At 39.9% G+C, this 18,350-nt stretch overlaps 1 protein-coding gene across 1 annotated transcript in view; it reads right to left on the bottom strand.

The window, feature by feature from the left end:
- Nucleotides 1–9,692, bottom strand: part of CUBN (cubilin (intrinsic factor-cobalamin receptor)) — a 138,781-nt gene extending 129,089 nt beyond the window's left edge. The window contains exons 1-8 of the mRNA XM_010003609.1: nucleotides 9,574–9,692; nucleotides 9,290–9,419; nucleotides 8,839–8,931; nucleotides 7,819–7,857; nucleotides 6,985–7,086; nucleotides 5,957–6,060; nucleotides 2,252–2,378; nucleotides 646–814 (exon numbers count right to left, since the gene is read on the bottom strand). Coding sequence (XP_010001911.1) covers nucleotides 646–814; nucleotides 2,252–2,378; nucleotides 5,957–6,060; nucleotides 6,985–7,086; nucleotides 7,819–7,857; nucleotides 8,839–8,931; nucleotides 9,290–9,419; nucleotides 9,574–9,692 — 883 coding nt within the window. The remainder of the gene's footprint in view (nucleotides 1–645; nucleotides 815–2,251; nucleotides 2,379–5,956; nucleotides 6,061–6,984; nucleotides 7,087–7,818; nucleotides 7,858–8,838; nucleotides 8,932–9,289; nucleotides 9,420–9,573) is intronic.
- Between the last annotated feature and the right edge of the window lie 8,658 nt (nucleotides 9,693–18,350).

Raw genomic sequence — 18,350 nt, 5'->3', positions numbered from 1 at the left:
ATTTTATTTCATTAACACAAGATAAGACCTGTCCCTCTCATAACTGATTAAAATCAATACTTGTCTGCAAAACAGGTTACAAACACAACAGGGTGGGGATATGTGTGCTAGAATGCTTTATTTTAACTGAATTCTGGATATTCCAGAATCAAACACACTTTAACCCAAAGAGGAGGCAGTTCTGGTCTAGTGCACACATATACAATTTGCAGCAGAGCTTTGTCATAACTCTGGTTAAATACTTCAAATACTCTTCCCAAATACACACACCAGCTACACAACTCAGGAAGAGGAATCTTGGGTTATATGGCTTGAGGGGAACGTTAGGTTTTTATATTGCCTTGGGGCAGTGAGCATATGGACATGAAATTACCTCAGATCTGTTACATGAAAGTAATTGGACATAGGGGACATGAAGCTACCTATGGACATAAGGGTACATCAGACCTATTTAGATGCTCAGTTTAGGATAGAATAAATCATATGTTAGACTCAACTGCTAACATCACCTAGAAACATTTATTCTCTTGAATACAGACCAAAAGTATTTTTTGGATTACACTCTCATCTACATCCTGTGTCTATGCTTATAAAGCTACCTGCTGCCACCCCCCTCCCTCCTGAGAGCACAGAAGGACATGATACCTGAGGGGCAGGGATCACACAAGTAGGAGCCTGGTGTGTTATGGCACTGCACAGGTGGATTGTGTGAACACGGAGGATTAGGGAGGCTGCATTCATCTATATCAGCACTGCAGGCAGGGCTGCCAGGAGGGGACATCCAGCCAGCATCACAGATGCAGTGGTACTTGGGCTGCCACAGCAAACAGCACATTACATACTTAAGAGAGTTAGAACAGTCAAGAAAAGTGCAGGAGGAGTTAATTTTATAAATTAGTTTTTAAACTAAAGAAAGGAAGATTTCAGAGCATTACATGGTTTGCATGTTCTGTTTCATAAGTTGCTTTGGTAGTTTCATCAGTCTATTTCTTCTTCTGAATGTATCTATTTAGAGAATGGAAGCAGCAACAGGCTAATTCCTTGTATTCATAAATGAAAACTGTAATTTACCCTAAAACTCCCGGAGAAAATGACCAGCAATTATGAGCTGTACATAAACATAATTAAAAGCCATCAACTTGCTTTGTAACCAGGGTAAACAACTCACTGTAACCAACCTGAAATCAGCTTGGCTGTTTTTTTTAAACAAGCTGGTCAGTAATCATTGCAATGTGCAGAGCTGACATTAAATTGCAAATATATATTTTCTTTGATGAAAACAATTTTATCTCTAGTAACCTTCACTAATGGCCAGATTTCAGCATTTATCTTGTTTTGGTCCAATTAAAGCTAATGGGACTCAAAGGAGCAGACACTGTTAAGCCAATATTGAACTATTTGTAAAGTCTTCTGCACAGAAATGGGCAGAAAACAAGTGATGAGTTGTGAAAACCTTTACAAATTGAGCAAAGGAATTATTTTACAGCATAGCATGAAGATTATGTGGTGTGTCTGGAATGGTGCATGGGTGTGTAGGAGCATCAAGGAGCACAGGCATGCCAGGGTAGTTTGGGAGGGCTGCTCTGAGTGGAAAGAACCAAAGCTGGCACATTCCATGCATCCCTGTGGAGCGAACACACCATACCCTGATTTTCTTACAAAAAAGAATGAGCTGTCTTGCTCCAGAAGACTGTGCAATTGCATGGTAGCATCCACCCAGTGAAGATGCTTTGAGACCTGGAGCCTGAAGTCAGAGACTCAGTCCAACTGACAGTAAGGAGAACCAAATAGGAGCAGCAGCCACCCCAGCTGCTATGCAGCCCTGGCAGCTCCCAGGTCATTGACACTACTGTTCCTTGGGTATGCCTTTTCCAAGGAAAAAGCAGATTCGTTATGTTTGTCCCTTTTAATCATTTAAGTAATAAAATATTCTAGCAGCTTAGAACTCCCCCAAATAGTGCACAGTAAGAATATTATGCTTTAACTAAGACTTTGACTATTCAAAGAATATTCCCCAGCTCCCTCTGAATGTAGTAGCAGATCTGATACTGTGACAAGTACCTCTAACAAGACACAAAGCATTTTAAATTATTTTGGCTGTCCTGGGGACAACAGAGATGTTAGCTTATGTTGTACAATGGCATTTCTTGCAGTTTTTCAGCAGCAGTGTGTGCTACACAGTTTTCCAGTGCTCAGCAGTATTGGTGCTTATTTATGTTGTACTTATATACAATTTATATGCGTTCCTTACCTTGTTGGGCTGATCCCTGACTGCATCTACACAGATGCCATGCCCACAGAGCATCTCTGATCCTCCCTGGCAGTCATCAAACTTCAAGGCACAGTGAGGCCCATAGGTTTCTGGAGTACAGGAGCAGCTAATGGTGAAAGCACATAGAAAAACTAAAATGTCACCTATATATAGCACTTAAAGATCACAAATTGCCACAGTAAGAAATCATTTTCTGCTTTTATTTTTATTTGGTGCTCCCGATGAAATCTGTCTATTTAGCACTACTGACAATCCCATTAATAATAATCCACAGAGGCAAGGCTTCTGTTCAGCAGAGACTCAAGAGTCATGTGGGATTTGTGCATATACATGAGTCTCTGACCCTATGGGGGAATTCACAGCTTTTTGTCATGTACATAAGTGCAAATCCAGGAAAAAAGGACACATGTTTAACATAAGACTTCAGCAGAGTATAAGCCTGGAAATCACTTCAGTCAGAGAGCACCTAAAACTTGAGTTTCAATTTGTGACCCTCATAATGCCTAAATGCCTAAAACCCTACTTCTAGCAATATGCAGAAATGCCAGTCCCAGAGAGCAGAGTACCTTCATGCCTGTACCTCAACACGTGGCAGCTGTTCTCTCAACCATAGCCTAGTTTTGTAGGCGTTTGTGGTGGACAGAGGAGGCATGTGAAGCAGATGGGATGGGAAGAACAAAACAGCTGGCTGAAAGGATGCATCCTGCAGCAGGGGATCTGGCTCGAAGGCTGCCAGCTGCATCACATTTTTGTAGGGCACACCTTAGTGACAGCACCCTACACAGGAGGTGGAACTGAAACTGGGAGCTTCTAAGCAGTCACATAATGTTTCTCTTTTCTCTGGCCCTTTATTTCCACATGGACCAAAGCTAAGGCTCTGAAATCCAACCAAAAGGGACCTAAGCCTACAGAAACTAACTTTTTATTAAAATGACAATGAGATCCTTATTTGAATGCAAATTATATGCTGCCATGTCTGCTGATGTCTGCTTCTTACAGAGACATGTGGCAGGGACAAACCCCTGCTGAACCCCTTTTAAGCTGGCTAATGAAAACTGTTCTGTAAAAGCATATATCTGCAGGTTTTTCCAATGCAGCTGATCTGGACCTTGGAGCACTGTATCAAGAAGCTCCTCCAATCCCTGCCAGGGTGTCACATGCTCAGATGAAATGCTGTTTGATAAGCAAATTGCAGGTAATTTAATGCTGCACCCAAGCCAAGCAACCTACGTGAACTCAGGCATCAAAAACCCACAATAGCTTAATGCTTAACTGCAGTACTGTAAGACAGCATGTTGATTATTGCAAGAGAGGGCAGACAGACCAACACCATGTCACCAGTGCACAGGATGAAGCTGGGCAAGTGGGGCAACCAATCAGAAAACCAGATCACCTTTGTATATTCAAAGGACATTCAGAACTTCATGTTCATTTCCCAAGGACACAGCAAGATGAACAGAATGACTCTGAAGGAGCACAATGGCACTGTCTCCTGCCTAGTCTGGCAAAGATTAATTTGCTACCCATCTGAAGTTGCTCAGAGAACAGCCTTACAAAGTTGGTCATGCTGCAAGGAGCTTCAGCCAAATTGTGATGCACCACTGCCAAGCTCTGCCCTGGTTCTCTCCCACTGCTGATGTCACATCTTGATGAGGTCTCCATTAATTTGACACAAAAGTCTGATTGACATAGAATTCTCACAGCCTTTCATCCAAGTGATGCAATGTCTGTTAACGTCCTAATTCAGGAAGGTGTTTCCTGAATACCTGCTCTTTTTCCTCATACTTCAGAAATTTCCTGAACTATGGCTTGAAGTATGCAAGTAAAGAATCTGAAAAGGGAATGACGACTGTGTCATGCTCCATTTGATGGTACCCGATCCCATACTGTTCTTCACCTGGCGTTATCACTGGGCACTTAAAAAAATCACCATTTTCTTTACCTGAAGTCCATGCTGGTGCACATACTACCCAGTTAGAGCGGGAGTGGGGTGACCTGAGTGTCTGAACCCCAGGAAAACTAGCAGCAATGTTCAGAGTTGTTGAAAAGAGCTGTGTCATGCTCTACCTGGGGGTAGATTTAACATCTGGGGAGTACTCAGAAGACAAAAAGGCAGTGTGTGAAGAGACACTGTGAAGACAATAAAATGGTGTTGGGGAAAGGACTCAATAATCCCTCAATGCCCTCCATAATACTGAGGGCATAATGCAAAAGCAGTAATATTAGGATATGGATTAGTTATGGAGAGGTCTTAGTTCATTTCAGGAAGCTCCAATTCAGCAGGTACCAAGAAGGGTAAGAATTACATTGGAGAAAAAAAAAATACAGGAACCATAACTGTACTGTCAAAATTACAACACTTGCAAGAAAGGCAGAGGGTTTGTCCTCTCAAACCTTAAATTAGTCACACACCTGCACACCATGTATCTAAGCACAATAAGTAAAAACAATTAAAGGCAGGCTGCTTTGTGTGTTGCTTCCTTGACAAATGTCTGTGTTGGGGACAGCTACAGGCAACCCAGGAACATCCTTTAAAATCAAAGAAAAACTCACAGGAAGCATCACATGCCAGTGGTACCTCAGCAGGCCCTATGTTCATGCTGAAGTGTGAGGAGCACTGCAGGAGAACTTCCCTTGTGTGAGGTTCTTTCAAGAGCTGAAAAAGCACTATAAGCCAGTGTTACACCAAGCATTTGTGGGAGCTAAGATTTTCATGCTGAAGCAAGAGACAAAATGCTTTGCAGAAAGCTGTGGCAGGCTCTTGAGCCTGCTTGTTCCCATTGCACAGGGAGAGCTTTGTATTGTATCTGAAAGTTATTTATTTACCAGATTATTTGACATTTTGGAAAATAAGATGCAGAACATTCAGGCTGTCTTGCCCTGTTAATAAGAGCATGTTTCCTAAGGAGCTGGGCACAGCAAGAGAAAAATACAGACCTCATGGCTATGGGGGCCTGCAGAGGGGCAGCCCGGGCACCCTCCTGGCCAGCCAGCTGCAGGCAGCCATTCTGCTGCCTCTCTGCCTAGTAGCACAGTGTGTTGCCTGCTCTGCTGCAGTCTCAGCAGCTCCTGTATTTCTGGAGGGGTTGAAGGCATTTCCTGGAGTTATGCAGTGGGCCAGGAATGCTAGTGATCAAGGGTGCCCATATATCCAGGAGGTTTACAGCTACTCAAAGCCTTAGCTGGGCCAAAGCTTTGCCTCTGCTCACCTCCTTCATCTCCTGACTCACCCCAGTCTCAAGGGCTAGGTGATAATGGAGGGATGATAATGCAGCTGTGCTGGGTGGCCACATTCGGGAGTGCTGGTTACAGACCAGCATGCTGCTTCCCACCACCCCATCAGCAGACCACGGTGCACTGAATTTCAATTAAAGCATCTGCAGATACAACTCTGCTCTGGGTACCAGAGCCAGTCTCTGATTTGCAATCTCCTTCCCCAGCTGTGTGCTAAAATTAGTTATTGCTGCTCTTCTTGTATCAAAGAAGGCAATGGCTTTAGACAGCCTTCTGTGTCTGTGGGGGGCTCAGGTGTACTGTGCATTAAGGATTTTATATTCTCTCAGACTGCAAGGGATTACTGTGCATAGATACTAAATAGATTTATTCCTAGAACATGTGTTGCAGGTGTGATACAGAGTGCAAAAATAGCAGAGTATTTTACATAGCATAGTTCTGAAAAGTTACCTGTAGCTGCCTGGTGTGTTCACACAAGTGGCTCCATTCTGGCAGCCTAATGCTGTTCCAGCATAAATCTGGCATTCATTAACATCCACTGAACACAGGAGGCCCTAAAATGAAATGGAAATCCAGTTTATTTCCCAAATAACCAAAAAATGAAACAAACCATGGAGCCAATGTTTAATATAGTTTCAAAGATACACAAACCATGGGCTGCTATCAACACAGCTTCCCTTATGAAACATTATAACAAAACTATTTTTCAGCTGCATTTCTGTGACCCTGGTTATCAGTCAGATGATGAATAACATATTCCAGATGTCTGTAGAAAGCATATGGACAGCATAGTACTGTCATTCCCCCCTACTTTCCAACTTGCTAGCATAACACTCAGAAAACTTTCTTTCAAACTGTTTCCATCAGAAGATGTTGTTTTATGAAGACTGAAAGCACAGCAATTTTCACTCAAATCTTATTGGGAAAATTTTCAGGTTGAGAGCCTTTGAGAAGAAGATGTAACTTTTCCATTCCTAGTGCATGTAACAGCACCATTAAAACCTTTGCCAGTAAAATCTTTGGTTTTCAAAAACTCAGATTGATTACTTACACCCCCATTTGTTTTATTTGTTTGAGCCTGAATAAACATCCTTCCCTTCCCCCATCCTCTCTCTATCCTTGCGTAAGATCAACAGCAAAGCATGCAGTTCACTCTGCTCAGCAAAAACCAAAGGCTACTTTTCTGCTGTGGGAACTGCTGAGAGTCATTGACTTCACGGGCCGTTGCCCACATAACAGCTCAGGGTCTGGCCCAATGGTTTGGCCTTAATTTCTTTTTGGTATATGTACTGATACTGTTCAGAAGCAAATACATTGCCTTTCAAACAAGTAACTGAGAGTGTGATACTGCTGCTTTGCTGTTCAGTGTATCTCACTCTGTCCTGAGCCTAAAAGGCTATCTTCATCAAAATTACTAAGCCAGGTGTATCCTTACAGTTTAAATACATGATCCATAGTCAAGGAGTCTAAAGATTCACCTGCCAGCTGCTGGGACAGAGGCAAAAGAAACCATCTAGTGAGTCGACACAGGTCCCTGAGTTCTCACAAGGATTACTGCTGCAGGCTTTCCTCTGGATAACCTGAAACCCAGGAAAAGTGCAGAAAACTAAGTTCCATCTTATTTACCCAAGACAAATCTTTTTAAACACTTTTTTTCATTCTTTCTTGTGTAATTCCCCCCACTCCCTTTTTTCAGCAAGGTTGATTTGAAAAGTTTTCAGCTGTTTCACCCATATCTGTACAAACAAAAGACTAATATGCTTGGGCTTACAAAGGATGGCTGGCTGCAAGCATTAGGATGAAAGAGTCGTGTAAAAAGCAAATATTAATAAAGACTGTTCTTTGGCAGCAGACTATGATGTTGTCAATTCCACAGGTGACTCTTCTGACAACTGCTTTTACTGTCAGCTATAGCTATGGCTTGTCACTATCTCAGTGGAGAACCAAGTGACAGTTGAAAATCAGCTATTTCCCATACAATCTAAAATCCAGTTAGAATTCTACAGCCTTTGTCTTGACAGATTTGTGAAGGAAGAGTTTAGTTCTCCTTGGTATCTAGTTGTTGTTCTTGAGTCTACAAGTGTTTTTCCTTTAAGGAATGCAGGCTGCTACACAGTTTATATTTTGTTAAGAAGGCATTTCACCTCCTCTACAAATCTTGGCTTGTTTTAATCTCCTGTTACCAAAATACATTTCCTGAGTAATGCATGAAAGGAAAAAAAAAATCATTTAGCTGTTTTATCACTGTAATCTCACTTTATTTACTCAGGGCTAGGTTTTTCTTTTTTGATCTCTACTTCCGATTTACTCACCTGCTCTAAGCTTTGAAGTTTATTGTCAAGACTCATGATCTGTAAGAGAAATGCAAATTACATTGTGTTTGATATGAGACTGATCACAGAGGTATGTCATGGATGCTAGTAGAATATAATTTTTTTTAAGAAAATAAAATAGCTGATACATGAAACCAGGTGACAATCAGGTTCAAATCAAGCCTCATTCACTGGTATTTCAGTGGTTTATACTGTTCAGAAAATGACAGCTGAAATATGTCCCAGTTTAGCTCCAAAAAGCAAGACAGTCTTCTGATGTATTCAGGTGCTCAAAACTGAGAACATTCTTGTTCAGGTGCTCATGTACATGTAAAGGATGAAGGTCTGAGACAGGACACCAAAAGCCAAGAGATGGTTTGCCATTTCTCAGTGGGTTATAACTACAAGGAGCAAGCTGAAACTGAATCTGGGAATTTGATGGATACCTATTAGCACAATTTCCCTAAAGGCAGGTCTCTTAGGCTATACAATATTGTCCTCTAAGGATATTTTGGCAACACTAACAAAAGACACTTAAACCAAGTCAGACAAAGGTTTTAAAATCTTCTGATAAAGAAAAAACTTCTGTAGTAGGGAAGAGACAAAACTACTTCATATGTTTTTTCTTTCCTTTGCAAACTCCTTTCAGTCCTTTTCATCTATGGAGTGGGATCCCTATGCAACCCCTATAAGAACATATGTGGTCCATTTCCTGAATTTAGTGGGATTTAATTTTTATAAATATTAGAAGATATTGTCCATAGAGATGTTGACAAACAAAAGAATAATCCTTGTAACTGTAAATTACAGGATCTATAGGAAAAGTTCCATTATCTCCAGAGTTTCTTAAGAAGTATCTTAGCATTAAACATTGACTCTGAGCTGATGTTAAATATGGACTCTGCCCCAGCTCCCTGAACTGGAGTCAAGAAGCACTAAAAAGGAATCAGTTAACAATGTTAATCTGAGGAATGGAAAACTGGGGATACTGGAGGAGGATACCACAAGGGTATGGCTTACCTTGGAGGTCAACAGAGAAACCTGCTGGGACACATTCTGAGAGGCACCATTGGCTTTTTTAAGTTCTTGAATCTCTGCCTTACTTTCTCTCACCTAAATGTAAGCAACAGAGATAATGTGAAACAAGCCTGGCAGTTTCAAAGCCTTACAAATGTAAACAGGCTTTGCTTTTGCAAAAGCCTAGGAAAGTTCCATTCTTGCTTAACTTTACTATTATAAATTCAACTTAAATACAGAGAGCTCTGTTACATGCACAATTTAATATTTTAATTATTTTCTGTAATGACATGATAACAAGTCTGCAATAACTTACATTCATATTAGAGTGCTGCCATAGATAACATAACAACCATAAAAAACACAACAAGCATTTGCTAAGACAAATTCTGAAAACAATTAAACTATTAATGTGCAAAACTGAAAATATATTAAGGAAAAGTAACTATATCACCTGACTAAAAAGTTCTGCAAGGTCTTCTTCATTAACTTTTATCTTTCCCAGTAGTCCAGTTCTAAATTCAATGTTTTTGCTGGAGCCAGCACGGAACACTAAATTACCTTGCTCTGAGGACAAACGAGGCCTGTTGTATCACAGAAAAAATAAAGAGATCATTTAGTTACACGTATCTGCCAGAAAGTATGTAAAAAGCAGCTGCAGTAAAGCTGTTCTGTTCCCATTACTGGAACTTAAAAGCCACCATAAGAACTAATGCATTTGCAAGCAGTGGTACTTACTGTTCCTCATAAGTGGTTCTTTTCTGCCTCTTTTTTTCATAGTGATTTGATTCACAGTTCAATCCAGTAAGCAATAATAATGCAACTAAAAGCCAAGGAGCAGGAGCAGCCCAAAGCATTGCTCTCCTCCAGCTGTCCTGAGTTTGGAGTGAAACCTCAAGTGCTGAATTGTGCTGTTGAGAGCCCAGATGCCCTTTGCCCTCACATAGCTCTTCATTCACAAGGTGCCCACACTGCTGTCTTGTCTTGCAAAGGTGACCTTTATCTCAGGTATCTTAATTAAAGATTGACAGTGTGCAAATCACCTAGACATTATATGCATTTTTTATCATTTTTTCTTTTGGTTTCAGGAGCTTTGAAAGATCATTAATTGGAATCTGCTTTTGACCTCTGTACAGCTGAGCACCCTTGTGTCTCAGAGCTCCTTGTAATGGGCAGCTGGCTACTGCAGGAAGGGCTTGCTCTCCCCACTCACTGCACCACACAGGCAAAAGGAAGATTATTTGGCAGCACTAAAGGATCTAGATTGTTACCAAAAAAAACCACCCCAAAACCAACAACAACCAAAAAAACCCCAAACAAAAAAACCTGAATACAAACCCAAAACAAACAAACAACAAACAAACAAAAAAAAATTAAAAAATAGCCAACAAAACAACCCAGAAAATCTCCACATATTAAACCCACAGTGGCTGGCAAGGAGTATTTTTATTGAAAGGGAAGCTTCCAGCCAGTAATTCATTGGGCAGATGACACAGACAAGTTAGCAGTACCAAACAGCATCCTATAGAGTACAACAACAAAACCGAATTTTAACCAAATATGGTTGCTCTGACTCAAGGATAACTCAGTCCTCAGATGCTGGGGAGATGATCACACACAAAGGGGACTGCATTTTGTTTGGCATGTGTAGGCTGTCTTCATTGCACAGAGTAGGATTCACAATTTCAGAAATGGCCATAGACAATGCAGAAGACTGAAGAAGAATTCAAAGGAGGCCCAAAAGTAATAAGAAAGAAGAAGCAAATTAATATGTTCCAAGAGCCAAATTTTGAATCTTGACCCCATTTTCCTCTTCAGCAATACCTCACAACCTTCTCAAAGGAGGTGTCCCACCCAGATGCTTGTTGGTTCTTGTCTCTGAGGCCCAGGCTGTTGCTGCTGGAAGCCATGGTGGAGTCTACATCTGACATCCCCTTTGCTTTTGCCAAAGTCTCCATATTCCCCTTGCACATGACCTTGCTGTGCTTTCCTCTCCCTGCTCAGGGGAGCTTTGTGTATCTTTTTCTTCCTTATGCTGGGAGCTACCTGAACCTCCAGACCCACCACCATTTTTTTTATTTTCCATTTTGCTTAGCGGACACCTCATTCAGGTTGCTCACATTTCAAAACTCTTCTGAGACGAAAGGAGTAGCAACAGTTGTTGCTGGTCTTGCTTGAAGACAACAGTAGCCAGCATTCACTCATCCTTTAAGCCTGACCTTCCTGGAGGCCACAAAGCTCCTGCACTTCCTAACCCCAGCTTTCCTTCATGCTCCAGTTTGCACTGGTCACCTACAGATGTCCCATAAATATGTGGGATATGCCCTGGAACTGGGGAATTGAATGAACTCTACAGCTTTCCCAGTCAGAAATGTTATGAGGTCAAAGCACTCTGGGAAGAAATGGGATGTGGTGACAGAAATTATTAGTATCACCTGAAAAAGAGACGGATGTGGACTGTGAAAATGAATGTGACACAAAGACAGATAACATTTGTGGAGCTGACGGAGATAATAACTTCATCTCTACTGTGAATAACTCTGATGTCCAAGATTATATCAGTTGCATCCCACCACCTCCATTATTTTCTGTTGTTTGCATAAAAAATAGGTTTTTTAATTACAGTTTATTATCAGGTGTTTTTAGAAACTTATCTCCGAATTCAGAACAGCATCAGCCTGCTGACCATCTTTCTTATGCTCACCAGAGTGTGATGCTGGTAACCCAAGTTACTGCTGCTGCCTAGAGGTCTGGAAGGGCAGAGGTGAAGCTCCTCCAGAACCCACGGGGGACAGCCCATCCCATACGCCTACTGCTGCAGTAGCAGCAGCAGATGTTCACCTGCTCCACAACAGCCTGTGGCATCCAGGAGGCTTAGCCTACCAGACATTGCTGCTAGAAGAGAGGAACATGAGGAGGAATCCCCATGTGTTTTCCTTTAGCATCATAGAGGACAGTGTTTCCATAAAAATACAGAATTGTATCCACAGTTGTTGAAAACTACCACTGCCTATTCAATCCAAAAGAGCTATGATGTTCTATACCAACTGCAAATCTTTCCCTCTACATTTTTTAATTTACTTACTATGCTCTTTTCTCTGAAAACTCTCTTCAGGAATAGGGGAGCACAAATGAATTACTGATGTTTCTGTATAGTCAGCTGAACACTTTTTTCCTCTGAGTATCCTGGTACTGTCCATTAAACTAGTGGTCACTAACATTCTTCATGTCAGGTCTGATGTCTGTCTGGGTTTTTTGCTCATTTTGTTTTGTTGTTTTTTGTTTTGTTTTGTTTTTCTTTGTTTGGGTTTTTTTTGTTTGTTTGTTTCAACAGTTTACTGAGCTTTTATAACTGTCAGTTGGGTGTCAACTTGAAGAAACTATGGGCCAGCTAAACCTGCATTTCATAGCAGGTTGGTTGAATGTATGCTTACACTTAAAAGACTTTCACAAAGTCCATTGCATGCTGGCAGTTTTCAGCCTGGACATCTGCTGTGGTCCACAAAACCCATCCTATTCATTTCTTTTAAATACTAGAGTATGAATTTCCCATCTCTACTCCCTGTCAATCTTACATACAAGCTTCCCTTCCCAACTAATTAACTCCAATGTCCCAAATGACCAATAAGCAATAAACCATAGAGGATGGGAAGAAAGGTGCTAACGCAAGGGGGAAGAAGAAATTAATTTTCTCTTCATGCAGACTTCATAGCTTAGAAAATGTGTGTCCTGAAACCAGGTGACTTTGACTATGCACTGATTATAGGACAAAAAGAGCTCTGGACATCTATCTAAACCTTGCATGACATGATATTTTCCATTTCTTTAGACCTTCCAGATTTTAGCTAATTTACTCTCTATGCTTAGCAAATGCACCTTAGACTGGCCAAGTTGGGAAATCTATAAACCATCTTAAGGAGAAAAATAGGTCCACACCCTTAAATTTTACTGAAATATATTGGAATGAGACATCATTTTGGACGAACAGAATGGAAACCCTGCAAATGTCTGGCATAAGAAGAGGGGCTGTTATTCTAACAAGATGAGCCAGCACAAACCCCTTCTCCTGAGACAAATCATTCATTACCTCACTGACATGAGTATATGAGGTATAGGTTGTGCAAAGACTTGGCAGGAAGTAATGGAGCATTTGTTTTTATCTAAATCTGGTTGAAGTTTATCCCATACCAGCAGGGACTACAATTTACCACCATCTTGTGTAGCTGTGTGAAATGAACTGGTGCTGTCCCTCCACTTCTCTAGCAGTAAGTGCCTGAAATGCAAAGACACTGCTATAGAAGACATGAGTTAAATTAAGGCAAAAAATTTCATATGTGTTAATTGTACCTAGGAAGCCAAGTGAAATGCAGAGATACGGCAAAAGTCTGTGACAATACTCCCTTTTCATATGGGGGAAGGGCAACTATTGCTGGGAATCCCAATGTGGCTAACTTTTTATTGGAAAACTAACAGATAATACTTTATTTTGTTCTACAGATGTAAAAAAAAGAACCCTGGTGTTCAATGTTATGACCCCAATATTTGCAAATAATTATAAATCCATTCCTCTAGCCGGTTCAATCCATTTACCCAGGTTTCCCCTCAGCTGAGGTAATGTCTCCCAGAACTTCCATCTTCACTTCCCTGGATCCTCTTTCATCTTTCCTCTTTCTAATAGTATTCCAGTGCTCAAAAGTGAAATGTGACATAGGAAGCAGCACTGTTACCTCCATGGCACAAATGTGCCAAATGCTGGTGTAAACAACATTCTGTATTGAATTCAGCACTTTCTGCGTGTCCCTACAGCTCCAAGACAGCCAAGCCCTAAGCTGGTATTAGGCCAGAGGATCAAAAACACAGTACAGAGGATCAACAACCACAAAGTTTACATCAAACAGAGGTGTCTCTGAAAAAATAACATTTCCCTTCCTGTCCCTTACTTATGATCACCTGTCACCACTTCCTCCTCTTTATGTGTCTGGAGAGTTTTATGGCCCCAGCACTCTATGCAGGGGCTGCAGCAGCTGCAGAGCTCCATTTCCCACACCACTGCCCTCTGATATCTGCTTAAGATTTTTCCTCCCTCAACACCCTGATGAAATTAATAAATTAATAAATTAAAAAGAAGGAAGTTATAACATGTATTAGTTTTCTAGTTTCATTACAAGACTTGTATTTTGGTTCCTCTATCTTTCTGATTTTCTTCCTCCATGTTGTTTCTATATACCATCAACCACTTTGATTCTTGCTGTTTTCTGTTTCATTATTTTTTGAAATTAGGTTCATGAAAAGTTTCCAGTCAGTTACATTGGCTTTGGTCTTTCCTATTGATTATTCCAGTCCTTTTAGCACATTCCAATTGCTTTAATGTACACTGGAGTTATTTTTAGGGAATTCCATTTGCATAGCCACCCTAAAGCCATGAATGGACCTGGCTGCACAACCTCCCTTAGATTGGTTCTATTCTATACTGTTGGCTTCATTGAGAGGCTTAGACCTGAGCTATGTCTATAAATCATTCACTGTGTATTGATATTGTGATTACAAATATTGTCATCCTGTCACCACACAAACATAAGGAAGTAAGAGTGATCATACTAGGGTAGAAAAAGATCCATCTAGGTCATTACCCTGCCTCCAACGGTGGCCAAGAGCAGATAGTTAGGAAATGAAGGGTATATGAAGGGACAAGCACACACAGTACTTCTCCTAGGTATTTTCTTGGCCTCCATTTGTCTGCAGCTTGGGAACTTCTTCAACCAGAAGTCTACTTACTCAGTACTCTCAGAGGATATTTCTTCAGTGAACTTGTCCACTCTTCTCCTGAACTCTTCCCCAGACTTCACCTTACAACACAAGTACAATGAGTGAGTATTGCCACATGGTAAGATCTATATGCAGTCTAAATGCCAATCAGAAATATTAATTCTGAGTGGAACCCCATTTATAAGGGTAATATTTAAAAACAAAACAGGATTAGTTTCTTTTTTAAAATATATACAGGGCAAACAGCTGAACTAATCAAAACTATTACTGTCTAGGAAGAAGAAAATATATTGGCACCATATATGTGCTTTTCTTCCAGATGCCAGGTTGCAATTTTAAAATATTTTTAGTTACAACAGCCCAGTGTATGCATAAAAGGACACGACAAATATGCTCTCAACAAAGCTGGGATTTTGTGACACATTTCTGCATTTAAAATAAGAGAGGCTTCCCACTGGAGGGGATTTTAGGGACTACTTTGCTGCAGTCTTCTGAATCCCAGTAAAGGGTACCCAATCAGAACTGCCACACGAAATTCCCTCCAACAACCCTCTCTCACTAAAAGTGGTGCATTCCATTCAATTTTAGCACTTCCAAGTCTGCTTCTTGCTTCATGAGAGCTCGTACCAAAAGATGGCTTGTCTGTGCATCCTCCCAGTTTTAAAAGGACCAGACAGAGGAAAGTCTAAGAGAACAACCCAGTTTTCTTGTCTTCACAGATGGCTGCCTGATCATCTAAGACCACATCTTTATTTTCTTCAACAGCTATGTAAATTCCTCAACCCTTGTAATAAAATAAAGAGAAAAATTAAGATAACACAAATCCCTTCATGGTATTCACAATAACATTTAAATAGACATACTATCACTACTCAATAGTCCATTTTTCTTGACTTCTTGGGCATCAGTTATCTATGCAAGTAAGTTGTTACTAAACGACCATAAACTTCTTCTAATGAGGTTGACCAACAGATTGCTCATGTTTGCACAGGCAAAAGGAAAATGGTTACTGAAATTAATTTTGAGTTCTATGCCTATTTTCTTATACTGTCACATTATTTTTACTTGGATATTTCTTTGACCATTTCTACTTTATATACTGTTCACATAAGACTGCCCAGAGATGCCTTTTGTTCTTAACCACTTACTACTTTGTCTCCTACAAATCCTTACTGATGTGGCATATTCTTTAAACATCATGCAGAAAAAAATACATGGAGCACATATGTGGTTTAAAATATCTAAGAGGCAAAATAAGTTGAGGGAATGCAATCACATCACCTTTCTCAGAGAGTGAAATGTATTTCAGATGTGCAGGATAACTGAACTACTAAACCAAAAATTGGATTCTGGAAATCTTCCATTTCCAGAGCTGCCTTCCAGATTCCACAGATTCTACATTTTAGCTGCTTTTGTAATCACATTTAATTGCTGTGAAAATGCTTAAGCTGAAGTTGCAAAGTGCAGCACTGATGTAGGCTCCAAAGGACTTGTGACTAGGAGTCTGCTCAGAAAAGGAAGAAACATAATCATCAAGTGAGGTCAAGCAGGTGCAAACCAATAGAGCTCAGTAAATGAGCCTATTAAAGACAAACAGATGGGATAAGAAGAAGTCACTCAATTTAGCTGCACTGGTATTACAAGCTTAGCAGGAGTAAAATACACAAATATATATTTACAACTCTGAAAACTGTTCTATAAAAATATCTCCTTCAGAAACAGCTCTGATTAGCCAACAGATTTCAGTCTTCACAATCACATTGAACTAAAATTCATTGTCAATGTGTAACAAGATGCATTGCTCTATCAGTTTTAGATGCACCTAGGTAACTTTCAACTAACTCTTTAATACTCACTTATGAGTGTCATATAAATCATTAAAACAGGTTTTACAGATTAAAGAATTTAAAACAACTTGTTAATACTACTATTTTGCCAAATACTATTATAGTGAGGCAAAATGAGGCAAAAGACTATTTATATGGTGTAGCAGAAAGAAATCCCAATTTATACATAAAATTGATCTCCTTTGTTTTCACTTCAATGTTTGGATCACATTAAGATAGGAACAGATATTCCCATTTCCACATTTCTCCCAAGACCACATAACAACAAGTTATTGATCTGGTTGATTAATCTACACAGTAACCACCCTCTAAAGACAACTGTGGTTCATATATTGTCAAAACTACACTTGCTCTCTAGTACTTTTTTTTGCCATTGCAATACTACAAGAGATCAGGTGAAGACAAAGGCCAGCCTTATTCCTCTCTAAAGCCTAGTCAAGAGCTCTTTTAGGAGAATCCATTTCCATTTCTCTTTTATACCTGGAACACTGCAAGTGGTCTAAATGCTTTTAGGGAGTAAGACAGGCTGAAGTAGGACAGCCCAAGCTTTTCCTGATTTAACAGTCCAGAAGCAGCATGCCAGAGTGAAGAATAAATACACAAGGAGTCAGCATAAGGTAATAAAGCATGGCACAAAATAACAATAGCAAGGTTATTTTCTTTTTCAGGAGGACTATGGCAGATGAGAACAGCTGCAGTATCTCTACAGCAGCTCTGTTCTCTGTGGTCTTCAGCTTCTCTTGCACTGTCAAGCCCAGGTGTAATGCACCATGACTGTTCCTATGTCATCCCACAGAAAGAAAAAAAACATTAAAACTAGTCTTTTTCAGGATTGATGGCTTTGACAACTCATTGCTTTGGTGCACAGATACTATGGTCCTTGTATGAAATCCTTCAGTTTTGTGACACACCAGCTCCCTAATGGATGCTTAATTCATCCTGCCTTTTCCTCCCTCAAGCTGTTGGGGTTTTTTTCTCTATATACCAATATAATACTACTTGTAAGGAAAAATAACAACAAAAACATGTTTCTTTAGAAGGTTTTCCATTTTTCCATATTTTTGTTTCTATAGCTTCAGAGACATTAAAATCACAAGATTTTATTAATAAGCCAACATACAGTCCAGCTCTAGGAGGTGGTGTTCAACTGTGGCACTCTGGATAGCCATATGCAGTGGTTTCATCTGAACATACACCCCTAACCCTATTACTGCTATCAAGTTTTGTGATGAAATCTTCAGAATAAGTTTTCCAGTTTTTATGCCACAAGAACCTAAATGTGGAGCTTTTCAAATTGTTTATGTCTTTATGTGTAGGCCTTCGGTAAGGAGCAATGATTGTATCCTGAATAATATAAGTGAGAACAGAAACAGGCAAGTTATTCTCAGGGTTGTGATTATCTTGAAATATTTTCATTCAGCTGCACCTAAACAAATCATCCCAGAAAGACAGAGATGGGTTCTGGAAGCCTACAAGTATTTAGAGAGGATGAGACAACCATGAACTCAGGATGACATTGTGTCTTCTTAAAAATCACATACAAAAAATGAATTGAATAGTTTAATTAGCTACATCAAAATTTCACACCACATATACAATAAATCTTTTAAGAATGGATTGCTGATATTTACAGATTAAGACATTTTACATGTAGAACTTGGTCTCTGCACTTAAAACAGATATTACATTTACAGCCTTTTTATACAGTACTGAGAAGACAGTTTTAAGATAAAATACAACAGTCTTACCCATTTTCACTGAGGCATATGGAAATGCTGCTCTTTTTCATTTTAGAAATTAAAAAGGACATTTAAATAAAGCAATTAAGTTCTGGAAACTTCCATTTAAATAAAGGATCTCTACAAAGCAAATCCACCAAAAAAGCAATTTAACTGATGTATT

This window comes from Chaetura pelagica, unplaced genomic scaffold (assembly GCF_000747805.2).
Source record: "Chaetura pelagica isolate M959 unplaced genomic scaffold, ChaPel_1.0 scaffold418, whole genome shotgun sequence".
Taxonomy (NCBI): domain Eukaryota; kingdom Metazoa; phylum Chordata; class Aves; order Apodiformes; family Apodidae; genus Chaetura; species Chaetura pelagica.
This window is presented reverse-complemented; position numbering and strand designations above follow the sequence as displayed.